General features: G+C 39.1%; 2 protein-coding genes across 2 annotated transcripts in view; one reads left to right on the plus strand and one right to left on the minus strand.

Moving 5' to 3' along the window:
* The first annotated feature begins 6,490 nt into the window (after positions 1 to 6,490).
* The window catches only part of LOC113236526, a 121,866-nt gene continuing 114,071 nt past the window's right edge, over positions 6,491 to 14,285 (plus strand). Inside the window, exon 1 of the mRNA XM_026472645.1 lies at positions 6,491 to 6,635. Coding sequence (XP_026328430.1) covers positions 6,557 to 6,635 — 79 coding nt within the window. The 5' untranslated portion in view covers positions 6,491 to 6,556. The remainder of the gene's footprint in view (positions 6,636 to 14,285) is intronic.
* Positions 7,608 to 14,039, minus strand: LOC113236496 (maltase 2-like). Its single transcript, XM_026472601.1, has 9 exons — positions 13,597 to 14,039; positions 13,157 to 13,336; positions 12,828 to 12,964; positions 11,659 to 11,781; positions 11,341 to 11,480; positions 10,930 to 11,119; positions 9,632 to 9,803; positions 8,589 to 8,794; positions 7,608 to 8,000 (listed from the first exon to the last, which is right to left on the minus strand). The coding sequence occupies exons 1-9, from the start codon at positions 13,778 to 13,780 to the stop codon at positions 7,665 to 7,667; spliced, it is 1,668 nt and encodes a 555-aa protein (XP_026328386.1). The 5' UTR covers positions 13,781 to 14,039; the 3' UTR covers positions 7,608 to 7,664.

Genomic DNA, 14,285 nt, shown 5'->3' on the forward strand with positions numbered 1-14,285 from the left:
TTTATAACAACTGAACTAAACAGAACATGTACACTATACGATATACATTTTTCAAATGGTTTTGATTTCGTATGTAAAAAAATTAATTCAGAAATAAAACCAGTGCCCTGTCGCTCGAACCAAGCAAAATGAAACTTATTAGTACGGGAGAAGTTTGAATTCCAACTGAGGTAGTGACAGACTCTTAAGAACTTTAAGTTAAATCTGTTTTTATTAATATACAAGCACCGGACATTTAGCGGGACATAAAAGTGAAAATGTAAAATAGTAACACCTTTTTCCACGTCAGGAGGTTTATGTCAGATTCGTACCGACTAAAACCTGGTGGCTTTGCCGACTCCGGCAGTGCCACTTTGGGAGATTACTTAACGAGTCTCCTTCTACGCCCTATGTTGATGAAGTACCGACAGGCAATGCACGTTATCCAGCTTCGAGGACCTCCTTTCGAGCACCGAATGTCCTGGAGGCATGCGGCGGACATGTGCCTGCTGCCTGCGCCCAAACCCTCTGCGGCGGATCGGATAAGAGAACACATCGTCCTCCTGTCATCCGCTACGCCGTCGCCTTCGCTTCGCAGAAACTGCTTTCACAGTCGCTGTCGGCCGTACCCTTGACTACGGCCGGCAGCGACAGGTCGCTTCCAACCATTTTACTCAATCTTTACTGAAATCGAAATTGAATAATAATTGTGATTTTTTACAGAAAAATTCCGACCTCAAAAGTTCGTGAAATTACATCAATTTGCCAAGTTTTATTGAAATTGGTTACCGGAAAGTGCGCGAAACGGGATTTATCCCCTAGTGTGTTTAGAGGCGCGCCTTAGATATGGAATACTTTTAAATGGGACAATACTGCCTTTCCTGTAAAAACAGAATCATTGAAATATGTACATAAATATCATAAGGAATTGCGTAACATTAGACACAAAACACAGCCGAATTGAGAACCACGAGGTTCTTTTTTTGAAATCGGTAAATAAAAAGCATTTCTTTTAGATTTTGCGATACAGCAGGACATGCTGAAATTTAAAAATTGTAATAGTTCACATTGATTAACTGTTTCAACTAAAGTTTAAGAAGTTTACAAGCAACGCAAAATCAACCTCAAAGTACCTACTCGACAAAACTGTATTAGTAGGAAATTAAAACAATTGAATGAATAAAATGACAGCCGATAGTTTTTTATTTTCAAATTAGAGTTTAAAATAAAATAAGTAAAATAGTCATTGACTTACAATTATATGGACGTCGGGTCCGCGCTAAAAAGTGTCCGAACTTATAGAGCGTTAAAATCGTATACAGAGCGTCATTCACGCTTTAGTCTTCGTTTGTTCGACTGACAGCGCAGCAAGCAAAATTAGACAGTACTGCGATGACATTACATTTTAAATTCAACGTTTTAGCTTTTTCATATTCCTTACCATGTCACTACGTTTAAATAGGTTGACTTGGGACATTTTTTTCGTGGTTTTTGTATTAGACCCGTCGTCCATTTATTTGTAAGTCAATGAAAATAGTCGATTAGATTTCACACCATTTCAATTCACTACACCGATTTACTTATTGATTACGCGTCATTTGACAGTTGTCAAAATTCCCGCGTATTAAAAAACGTCACTCAGAAATTGAGGACGGCTCAACATCGTTATTAAGTCCTAATCAATCAAGTGCTTGGTCACTTGAGATGGTATTATCCGAGACGCCGATGATTATAGTCTATTAATATAGAAGAGCTTGAGAACCATCTCGAGATCTGAGTGACATTTCAGCCGATACCCATTTAATACCGGCTTTGAGGCTTGTTAATGAGAAACCAACTCGATTTGACATTATATGCTTTTGTCTTTCACATTATTCGTAGATATTAAAAATTTTGATTTTTGGTCTCTGGCAGCTATAAGGACCATTTTTGAATGAGAGAATATTGAATAACTTAAATCTACATTTGACACATAAGTAACCATTGGCGATGTAAGGTTTCTAGCAACTATTCCTATAGTTTCCAACAACAGATATTGTTCAGTAGAACTGCTTTTGATCACTCTTTTTTTCCCTGGAGTTTGAAATTTGGTCACAGTATTTAATTAAATGGAACCTACCGAAAAAGATGACGTATAACGATTAGCTTCATATCACCTCCTATCATAGATAACGCGCTATCCGCGAAACAAAACTGAGATAGGTGTAAATACGATAAAAAAACACACTGATAGGCAGAATGTATACCGAATTTCGTCGACTTGTTATCATCAGCGGTGGTCTGGGGTACCTCGTAGCAGTCGCACCATTGGCTGAGATGGTATTCGAGACCTCTGCTGATCCTGAATTTCCCCCCTTTTTATCTTCGACCCTTTTTTTTACTTATCGTGATTGATTTGAGCAATTACCTGAACAATTGACAAGGCGAGTGTGTTAATTTCGTGTTTTAAATTTATTTTTGTTATGATGGATTTTTATAGGAGTGCTGATAATTGTTGGGTGTAGTATGACGTATTTATTTCTATTTCAATCATCTCCCAGCATCACAGGTCTTAAATCAGAGGTAATATCAATATTCCCAAGCAGATTCTGCTACCTATCGCTATCTTCTTGAGCCATCGTTTCGACAGTAAGCCAAGTTTTATGAGCTCATTGCTCCGCTACCCTAACAACAATGTTCGAGGCTTTAAACTTCTACGTACAAGTATCTGGAGATAGGTCTCTTGAAATTGGCCTTCACTTACTTTCTGTCATCATAGGAAAATATGAGGCTGTCTTGCTTTATATCTTGAATTATCGGGTACCGCATTGACTAGCTCGACGAAGTCAAATGGTCTTTTGGAATTCCATGTAGCTAACATGATAAAATACTTTTCTCCTTTCTCCACTCCTATTTTAAATTCTCGCTCTAATCTCCATTTTAAATGATATATTGCCGATTGAATCTTCTCGTGAAAACAGAGTATATTAAATGGAAGTTTAGAAAACATAGTGATATATCAGGGAAGAAATAAGATATTGATGTAGCTGAGTTAAAATTTCACGCTTTTTCGAACTGTCTATTCAAAGTTGTGTCATTCGAAAAAATATCTTTTTTACGCATAGTTATAAAAGTAAAAAGACAACGCACACAAACCTTTCTAAAAATTTGTTGTTCACGTGTCTTGTAGGTTTTGTAGTTTGGTTTTTAAGCTCTTTTCTCGATGTATCGATAGATACTTACTCTAGTCCATAAAGTAGTATAGATAATTATTAATTGCTTGGAAGAAATGGCTATTACTTAAGTTACTGTTCTGCGTGGTTATAGTAATTTAAAAAAAAATATTTCATTAATTAATTAATTTATTTACATCTGTACTTTTTTTTATTAATCATGTGACAGGATGAACAAGTTGCAGTGTCAATCGAATTGTAAATCGAAAAGATGTAGGGGTTCTGCCGCTGTAGTCGTCGCCGTGAGACATTAAATTGACAGATCACAAGTACGTAACTGCAGTTTCTCCAGCATCCTTACCTTTCAAAACCGGAGCACAGCTATTAGATTACTATAATATTGGTTCTTTTTGTTAGGGTCAACGTTTATTAGGTTTATCTCGGGAGTTGTACCGAGGTACTGGCCTGAAGCCACGTATGTGTCAGTGGGGAAGCGTGGATATACTATATAAGATATACGTGGATATATATAAGATTTCCGTTGAATACGATCTTGGGAAAAATTCTTAGGCAAGCCGATGGAATTTTTTAGGCAACCGTGTTATATTAATAGATAATGTATGTTTATTATTTGTTTTATACCTTATTAAGTACATATTGTTGTATATTACATGAATGCATGTTTGATAAGAAAGCAATGTACTTAGTACCAACTAAGTAGGTTATGACTTGAAATAATAGGCATTGAATTCTATTAATCTTTTATGATTACGTACCTAGAACTTTAGTAAAAGAGATATGTACTAGATACAATGTTAGTGCAAATGTTAACGAAGTATTTATGTTCGTAAACATTATCATCGTCATCATCATCAATACACTTATACGTCCCACTGCTGGGTACGGATCTTCTCTAGGTTTTAGTCTAAAGTCAATCACTCAAAGCGAGTTGGGGACTTCGCACCTTTTTCGAGGGTTGTGAACCCATCGCGACAAGGAAAATCCTTCACCGAAAAGCTCATGGCCAATTTCTAACTAAATTTCGCTCTTTATTTCCGAAAAACTAAGAGGTGCGAGCCCGGACTGTAACCCACGGCATCTGCTTGAGAGGCGGTAGGTCAAACCAAATTAGGGTACCACGGATATGTACGTAAACATAGTTATAATATTAGACATAACTAGTTTATGACTTTACTGTCTTTTAATTAGTAGCAGTAGAGCTTCTTGTGAAAGAATACGTCCAGGGAAGTCCTGACATCATTTACCTATTTCTGCTGCCAAGCAGTAACGTGAGCATTGCTGCGTTGCGGTTCTGAAAGGTTAAGGGTGCTGGTGAAATCACAGGCATATAATAAACATCTTTTCAATGTAGGTATCACGAGGGGAAAGAAACCGCCGCCCACATCCTACTGCAATGCTCCGGCGTGGCCAACTACAGGGCGAAATACCTTGGAGTGCCTTGGCCGCTCCCCGAAGTCTTCGAAAAACCCAGTGTTGAGATTTTTGGATGAGGTTGGGTGGCACGAGTAGGTTCCTGCACCTAAAATAGGCGCTTGGATGTCGAGTTGCGGACAACAGCCCGTTACACCATACCATACATCAGTATAATTAAATTTTAAATTAAATTTTATTATTTAGAATTAAGTATTCGTCATACTATAAGTAAACGTAATCATAACCACTAACAATAACTGGTCATGTCATCGTCGCGGGTGAAGCCATGGATAGAAGTATTTCACTTGAGATTTCAAATAAAGCATAAGGAAGCGATGCTAATCCAGCCCTCCAACACCTATATTTAAAATCTGACAAAAAGATACCTTTACGCGTCAAGCGCTCTTCTGACAAGTGGTCCTTGTTTCAAGTACCCTCGAGTGGGGAGGGGAAGTGGGGGGCGCAGAGGAAGTAAGCGTACCCTCCTATCGTCAACTTGAGGAGTCGGCGCCGGTCCGCAGAACCGATGGTTTCAGGTTCGAGACCAGACATCGACTTTAGGGAGGGTGCAGTGTGTTATCTCGAAATTTCATTTTTCTTTTGGTGTATGTTTCCCATGGTTTATGATTGTTTTGACAATGTTCGTGTCCGTTTGTTCGGATAATTTTCATGTTAGATTTTTTTTGTATTCTTGGAAAATGTATCACGGTAATTTAAAAAATAACATAAATGAACAAATATTGTCATGTCATCGCTGTCTCTACAAAACGCTATTCCCGTATGATGTGCACTTGTAAAGAAGTTTAAATGAAATATTTACGTAAGAAACTCAAGTTAAAATCCCAAAGCACGCTCTTAATTAATTCTTAAACTTCAAAACATTCAAGCAAAATCAACTGGAAAACTAACCCAGTTTGAACTATACCAGTTCAAAGCGAAAACAAAACTCAAACGAGTAACTTTGTTTATGGAACATCAAAAAAACATGTTGCTTTTTTTGTTGACTGCCATTGATTTGGAACGACAAACTTGTGTTTGCAGTTACTTAAAAACGTTTGAGTTGGATAGGTGTGAGGGCGAATAGAATTTCACGAAATGTTGCCTAATAGTCTATTTCGTCGAAGTGCGAATGCAGATTTGCTGGCGTTGGCATTGATTGACGGTTGGAAATTAGTGTATAGCAGTGCAAAGTGCAGTTCATTCATTCGGTCAGAATGAGTCATCCCAGACTGGATGTGTACGATGCAAGGGGCTTCACCGACGCAGTTTACGACAGTTTTTTTTATGATAACACCGATAAAGTTTGACGTCCATTGATGTCTCTGTCCACAATGCCCACGAAAGTTTCATAACGACTCTGGGATGGATGCGACGCGGTGGAATTTGTGTTCTGCTTTTTTTGCGGACAGGATGCGAAGAGTGTACGCTAGAAAACTACAGGGTTGCCATGCTTAATGCTGTTTTTCGGACGTTTCGTTTTTGGTATGGTATGGTATGATAGTAGTCAGAGACGACGACGTAGTAGAAGTAAATGAATTTCTATTAGACAAAATTGTTGGTGAACCATTTAATTTTTTTATTCTGAAGATTACCTGATGTATTTATCTAGAAATTTAATATAATATTTAGGAACGGGTAAATGCTCCATGGTCACGAGTTCACTGGCCAACCGCAGAATGGTACTCATACCACGGCAGAGAATCAGTAACTATTGATTGATTGAGATGAGTCCTAAAATTTATCCCGGAAAACACGAGTTGCGGTTGTGCTTCGTACTAAGTTGGCAACCTTCTCAACTACTCGAGTCGTCCTTCTCAACTCCAAGTTTCCCAAGTATTTCGGGTCTGTGTGTGGGGTAGCAACACCCAGTGGCGTGGATAAGGGCCACAGCCACGACGCATGCGCGCTTGCCGCGGGGTCGATAGCAGCGCGGCCGCGGCGTGCAGCAGTCCGCGCCACGCCGGGCCCCCGCCAGCCCGCGCCGCGCCGCCATGAGGGCGCGCGCGCTGCTTTCGCTGCTGACCGCGATTCTGGCGGTTACCTACACCAGCGCCGAGAAGAGCAAGTTCTGTAAGTCCACCCACCTTACTTACTTCGCTGTAAACTTTTACAGTATTTGACGGCGATTGTTCCTACCCTGTAAAACTGTCTCGATTGCTGAATTCGCGGGCACCAATGGCGGTTGTAAATTTTAATGTGCCTATTCACATTAGGAAGACACTAAAAGCTCTTTTTATAATGTGTAACATTGTTACCATGCGTGCGATCAATTACAAGGGGAAGCGGTCGATCGTTAGTCGAACCGGCGTATGGAACCATGAACCTATTATTACGTTTGCGTGTAAGTAATCTATCTATGTAAGTTTTCAAAACTAGGTTATGCAGAAGTGAGGTAAAGGGGTGCAGCTATGTAAAATACGTGATTTCTCTTATTACAGTGGAAATAGGTCACGAAGACAATAGTAGGAAATAGAGTGAGGCGTTCTGCTTGTGTGTAATTTCGTATTCAATTCATTATGGTCTAGTTTCCTTGTGTTCTTTGCACAGAGCGGGGCGGCTAGGCGCCCCTAAGCGATTCGAGGGGCAATCTATACTAAGCACATGTAATAAAGCTGTTATGAGCTTGTGTCTGCGCTTTAGAATATTTATAGACTGCCAGGAAAAGAAACATTGGTCTATTGGGTATTGCATCTGATCTTACATCTACTCTGTAGATCTTGGGGAGTAACTTCAGTGGGAAAAACTGCTTGGTTAAGGAATTATTTTTTGAATTATTTATATTTTGGAAAATATGTTTAAGTACTATTTCCTAAAGTCCGAAATGTAGGAGCTATTTTCGTTTTACAAATATCGATTTGATTTTAATAAATATACGAGTGACTTGTAGAGAAATAGTTTCTTTGATTAAAGGGTTTCTGAATAACTGTTATAACGCATCACAGTTTTTCAGGAACCGAATTTCAAAGCTTGAACTTAGAATATGGTACTGACTCTTTATTGAAGTAGTAATAAAGCACACTTTAGTTTAGTACATATCATCAGTATCTTTTATTGAATAACATTTGTTATGACAACAATAATGAAAAACGGTTTCAAACATTACATATTACTAAAATACTTATTCAGCTTTTGCCAGCCCTCGGACAACTTGTTCGCTATGCGGTCTACTGGTCCAGGACCACCACAATGTCTTGGTGGTCCAGCTAAGAGTATAGTTTCACCTGGAGCCAGTTTCAAAGCCTTTTCAGTGTTGAAATGGGTGCCAGTTGACAGACTTGATCCTCCAGAACTGGCAGCTACGGTCATCTCTGGTGGGAGACCAGGAATTCTGAACAGCTGGGCTTCGGTATGATCCCTGGCCATATTGGAGACGACTAGGAGAGAGCCTGCACCTCCCCACCTTAGTATCGCTATAGCATTCCCAAGCCGTTTTATCTGAAATACCATACAATCCATACAAATGAATATTGTTGTAACTTGAAGGTAGAATTATTCACAGTCCGATTTCGATGACTGCTGAGTATAAGCCTCCCGAAGTCTGTAAATAACTGACCAATATCTTAGTCGCGTATCAAACTCTTCATAAATCAAATACCGGTAATTCCGATATTACTAATTCTTCTTAATTTCACATGCCTAAATAGTGTAGTGGTACGTAACCTACCAATATTTATGTACATCATCATCATTTTAATGTTCCACCACTGGGCACGGGTCACCTCTCAGGTGAGAGTTTAGGCTATGGTCCGCCACTCTGGCGCAATGCGAGTTGGGGACTTTAGACGTTTTCCGAGGTTTGTGAACATTCTTCGACGTACAAGTTTTAGCACTATGTTTATCTTCACCGAAAAGCTCATGGTGTATTTCGCACATAAATCCCGAAAACCCCAGAGTTACGAGCCAGGATTCGAACCCACGGCCTCTGCTTGAAAGGCGGTAGGTCTAACCCTAGGATTATCATGGGTTTATGTACTCAAAATGGAGTTATGTTATAGATGCTATTTATAACTACCCTCCACTTACATCAGCTTGAGGTCCAACAGCAGGCGATTTCCTCATTGCCGCAGCAATCTTGACCACCCCGATATGGCTAAAATCATTTGCGAACTCAGTCTTCGCGTTGGCGTAGCGGTAGTTTGGCGCCAGCGGCATCCACGGCTCGCCGGCCGAGAACCCGCCGTTAGCAGAGTCGTCCCAGGGGAACGGCGCCGAAGACGCGACCATTGCACCTGCGAGCGTATAAATGGTTTTTCGGTTAACATGTACACTAACTAATTATTACAATTGTCACTTCATCATAACTTAACCACTACGGCTCTGAGACGTGGTCACTTCCTATGGGCCTCATAAAAAAGCTCAGAGTCACTCAACGAGCTATGGAGATTGCATTTCTCTACGTGATCGAATCAGAAATGAGGAGATCCATATAAGAACGAAAGTCACCGACATGGTTCAAAGGATTAGCAAGTTGAAGTGGCAGTGGGCAGGGCACATAGCTCGTAGAAGTGATGGCCGTTGGGGCAGAAAGGTTCTTGAATGGAGACTACGAACCGGAAGGCGTTCAGTGGGACGGCCCCCTACTAGATAGACGGATGACCTGGTAAGGGCGGCGGGTAACCGATGGATGCACATCGCGTCCGACCGGTTAGTCTGGCACTCTTTGGGGGAGGCCTATGTTCAGCAGTGGACATCTTCCTGCTGTTATGAAGACTACCATCCTCTATAAATTAACTACCTATTGTTAACTGTCAAAGAAATCGCATTTCATTTAATGGGCTCATCGAAATTTTCAACTTCATCGGAGTTCGCTACAGCTTGGTAGTGTAACAACGATTACTAGTCTTCTAGAGATAGATAGAATTAGACTATAGCGCACCACATTGGTGCAAGATATCTTCAAAACTTTTGTCAACTTTCATGAATTTATCTTAATGGTGTATTGTGAATGAATTTATCTTAATTTCTTACATCTACTAAGTATCGTCTAAAATCAAGCAGAATAACATCCATCACTAATTGTCTGTTTTTCTGTTTGGTCAAATTCACAAATTACATCAGCTTCTTACTAGGCCAGCAGCTATTGGTTGCAGCCCATTCCAAAATAGTGTCAGCAGCTCCCAGCTCATCTCCCTGCTGGATGATGACGGAACCAGGCAAGGTGAGAGCCAGTAGATTGACGGCGTCCACCACGTCACTGCCGTAGCGTGTTGCTGTGCGGCTTTCACTCAAGGTACTAGTCTGAAGATGCAGAAGACTTGGCATAAGATTATGCTTTTAATTGACTATAGAAATGAGCTAGCTTCGATGGGAATTTTAAAGGGAATTTTAAATAATCACTGACGAACATAACTGCTTTACATTTTCATGATAAATAGAAATAAAAATTTATAAACAGAGTTAAAAGAAGATTTTCCGTTACCCCTACAATTATTTTAATAACTTTTGAATTGATTGTAAAAAATTTTAATTGATGCAAATTTCATACTTAAAAAGGTACATATTTATGACAAATTTTTGTATGCAACGCAAAAGAAATGACACAAGATCAACGTAACATAAAAAGACAAGTGATAGGCGAACATCAAGCAGATATACAAGACATGAGGTATTTATAAAGTTACATAAAAGTAACTCAAGTATTATTACATCGCAAGCTCATTAGTAAACGTAAACTCAAAAGTAAAGTGACTAAATTTAAACGAAACAACGTTGGGAAACTGATAAAATGTATTTGTTAAAAAATTACGTGCGTAATAAAATTAATGCATCGTTTTTCATATAAAATAGAATATTTTAAAATTTTGTAAAGCCAAGTAGAATAAATATATCATCGGTGTTTTAATTGAAACCAAAATTAAATGTAAAACAGGACTCAAATTTAAATATTTTAAAACACTCTTGAAAACCTAAACTAACTAAATTTTTCAAAATGGCGCTTAGGCCCTTTCTACAAAACATCGACGATGTGCCCAAGTACGACATTTTTTAAATTTCATAATTTTCTTTTTCTTTCCATTTAATTTCTCTCTTGTACTAAGTATGGGCGCAATGCAAATATATACATACATACTTCATAAATGATGCGTAGGGTACGGACAGTGTCAACAACCTCTTCCCGTCCGTGGCCGAACGGCACAACGGTCCCGTACCGAGTCAATGGGTCGGTGTACATGTGAAGTGTGGTAGAACTTAGATAGTTTGTGATTGTAATTTATATGATGTGTATTGTTATTAACATAATGATTTAAATTTGAATAAATACTTAAATTTTGCATTTTGTTTGTTCAACTTCTTGGTTATTGCCTTTATTACCATTTAAATTGGAATATTCTTTGGCTTTCATGATTTTTCCCATAATACGTACCACCCAAGTAGGTGTCATATCCTGCGGCGCAAACAGTATAGCTCCATAGAAATCTAAAGCCAATTCAGGACCTGACCTTCTCGACGGTGAGGTAAAAGCGTTGCTTATAACGCTATTGGCTCCAAGTCCCCCTTCTGAGTAATACCTCGCCGTTTGTTCGGGGCTTAGAGAAGTCTCAGCTAGGATCACCCTGTAGGGCACAAAAGGTTATCAATAGCTTTGAGAGATTGCCTGAATGGAATGGGTTCCAAAGGCGCCCCTTGCGCGACACCGTCTGAAACCTTTGTCGTTGAAGTTCAAACGTTTAGTTATTTTAATAATCGAAATCTGTTACAGAGTGAATTAACACTCATAAAATTTCCGCTGGCAGAAGTATTTTATAGTAAAATGTATCTAAAACGTGTATGTTACGGCAATTCGGAGTTAGCAGCTCTGGCACAGCTGATGGCTTCAGCAGCCATCTTCGTTAGCAGCCTCTCCGCGCATCGCTGGTCTTGAGGGAAGTCTGGATTCAAGAGGACTCCTGACACTCCGCGACGTATCCAAGCACACTGTTTAAAGAAATATTTGGTTTGCTATGAATTCAACTTCAGTATCACCAGAAGATTGAGTTTTTGAAAAAAGACAAACAATACGTATTTATTTAGGCGTGATTTCCAATCCATTCCCAAAAAAATGGACCTAAACATTTCAAGGTATACCTCCAACAACTTTACACTTTAACTTTACCTGAGCAGACGATAGTGAAGCCATGATCCCTTCGGAACACATATTAAGCACCGCCTCGCCGTTCTTAGCTGCCCAGTATGCTGAGCGGCCTTCGTCCCATGTCCAGGCAGTGCCATCTTCTATCTACAACAACATTTTACAAAGTTTATTTTCAATCAGGCAATGTTGTTGTCACTACATGTACATATTTTACCGAATTGCTACAGCACCCGTTGCAAAATTATTATTATACATTCAGTGCGATTGCAATTGAGGCCCGTTTGCAACTTTAGAATATATACATATAGATTTATCTGTGACCCCTTCCGAACAGGCGGTGACCTACATTAATATTTGATCCGTAATAAACAAACACGATTATCTTTTTAATTTATCTGCTTGATGGTTATCAAGAAGATAAATTAAAAAGAATAAGAGTTATTAAATGATAAATATATAACAATTTTCTGCGGTTGGTAATACTGGACCGATCTTATATTGTCTAATAAGATCACATCTGCAAAATGACAACTTGTCAGGAGAGAGGTTCTGCGATCGTTTGTCAATAACTTTTTACCATACATAGAAGGGTTATAAAATTTCATATATACATAATTTGTTTCATGTGGTTCTTACAAGTTCATTATTTTTATGAATGTCATGAAATAAAAACACTTTTTATGCATGACTATATGTCGCTTGTTATATCAAGAGTACGAATTACATTGTCCCATAACCTCTTGATTGCCAAATCTAACAGAATCTTGAGCGCGTGGAATTCGGCATACGGTAATGATGCATAAGCCTCTAAGCATCTTTCAAGAAACCGTCGATTTTAAGACTCTTAAGCGACGCTAACAGTTTTACGTCTTCCGCAAGTTTTCATAATGAACACAGGATCGCAGGCCTAAATAGCCCATTACCAAAGTTGCTGTTGCTCGTGGCCAATCCTACTTGGGTGGCCAACTTCGCGGTTGTTTGTGTTACATAACGTGTATTTATAAACTGGCAGTTCCCCCATTACCATGAACGTAAACAAGATGAAAATAACAGTGAAGTGCATAACAGTCATCAACGAAACACTCCCATAGATATAATTTGTTTCATGTCATGCAAGGTTTAAATGCGCGATCTACATAAATAATGAATTATTAAAATTGGTATTGACTTCATTAGGTTCGGATACTTACCGGTGGTGGATTCTCACTTGTTCCATCTTTCCAGAGAATCCTGTCTTCATATCCAACAACTTTGTCGACGCTGGAAGTGAACCATTCTGATGCTGCGCTGATTGTCTGAAGCGGTAGTGTAATTACTACTTTGAGCTCTGAAAATATCACGTAATTACCCAACCAGTGAACGTAGCATAGGATAATGATAATGATTTTTTTTCTTTGATTCGCAGCCACAGAATATACAATTTGTGTGATCAGAGTGCTACGTTGCAATTACCTTCCAATGCTAAATTTAAATACATTACTCATAGACAGCATAAAACATTGAAGTTTGACAAACCCACCCAACTTCTTAGCTTTGTTAAGCAAGCCGTTGAAGTCCTCGAGATTGCCATATCGTTGGTCGAGGTCGCTGATATCCAGAGTTCCGGGTTTGGCACAATCGGTGCTCCTGGCGACGATGGGGGAGAGAATCACGGCGTCCGCACCCAGCGCACGCACATAGCTGAGCTGCTTTGTTACTCCTGAAATGCACACGTATATTAGCTACATCAATGTTCCATTTTGCTTCCATAACCTAACCCTACCTGACGCCCTCCAGCCTGTCAATGTATGGTTCGCACAGGCTGCATAAAGTACATATTTACTGTTAATAATCTTATTGATTTTCGATTTTATGGTCTTATTGACGTAATAAAAAACCTTACCTTCCATCAATAACAATGTTCAAAATACAAAAGTTGACTTAAATATTTCTACTTAAAACCAATCAAATATATCTTACCCTGCAAATCACCCAAGCCGTCACTATTAGTGTCTTTAAAAGAGTCAACCAAAATTCGATAATAAACGGCACTGTTCCACCAAGGGCCCAAAACCTGTCCCTGCGTGACACCCTTTGTCACAGCCTGACCCTGGACTGTACCAACTCCCACCAGAGCTGCTAACACGAGCACATACTGCCACATAGTCGCGATCAATGATACGCTATGAATAATGGGTGTTTATGGTAATTGGGGATCAGTATGGCCTTGGTAACAAAATTAGGTATCATAGTGTTGTTATAGGACGCCTTTATAAAATCCTTTTTTCAGAACTAACGGAAAGTCCGTTAAGAATGAAAAGAAAGTCGCACCCGCTGATAGTTGATCTTTAGAAAGTAATATCCTTTTTCGGAATTCAGTTTAAAGTGCTAATTTGTATATCGGCGTAATCACAGTTATGAATACCAGACATCCACGCCGTTACTTGATTACACCTTGGTAATTTTTGATTATTATTATATATATTATTATATATAGATATATATTAGTAAGATTATTGAATGTCACGATATTTGACCAACATGATGTTCAATTATCTTTGTGAAATATCTCCACTGGTTTGTTATAATTAATACAAAGATCGAAGACTAAGAAAAAAATTTCTTTGATCCAGCTGGATTCGATCCAACGTCTTCGAGCAAACCGTGCC

The sequence above is a fragment of the Hyposmocoma kahamanoa genome, unplaced genomic scaffold (genome assembly GCF_003589595.1).
Source record: "Hyposmocoma kahamanoa isolate Upper Pololo Valley unplaced genomic scaffold, ASM358959v1 102, whole genome shotgun sequence".
NCBI classification, from domain to species: Eukaryota; Metazoa; Arthropoda; class Insecta; order Lepidoptera; family Cosmopterigidae; genus Hyposmocoma; species Hyposmocoma kahamanoa.

Coding starts and splice junctions, on each gene's coding strand:
- LOC113236496 (XM_026472601.1), bottom strand. CDS start 13,780: ATGTGGCAGTATGTGCTCGTGTTAGCAGCTCTGGTGGGAGTTGGTACA. Junction 13,337..13,596: donor CGGCTTGGGTGATTTGCAGG/GTAAGATATATT, acceptor TGTGCATTTCAG/GAGTAACAAAGCAGCTCAGC. Junction 11,120..11,340: donor GCTGCTAACTCCGAATTGCC/GTAACATACACG, acceptor TGTGCCCTACAG/GGTGATCCTAGCTGAGACTT.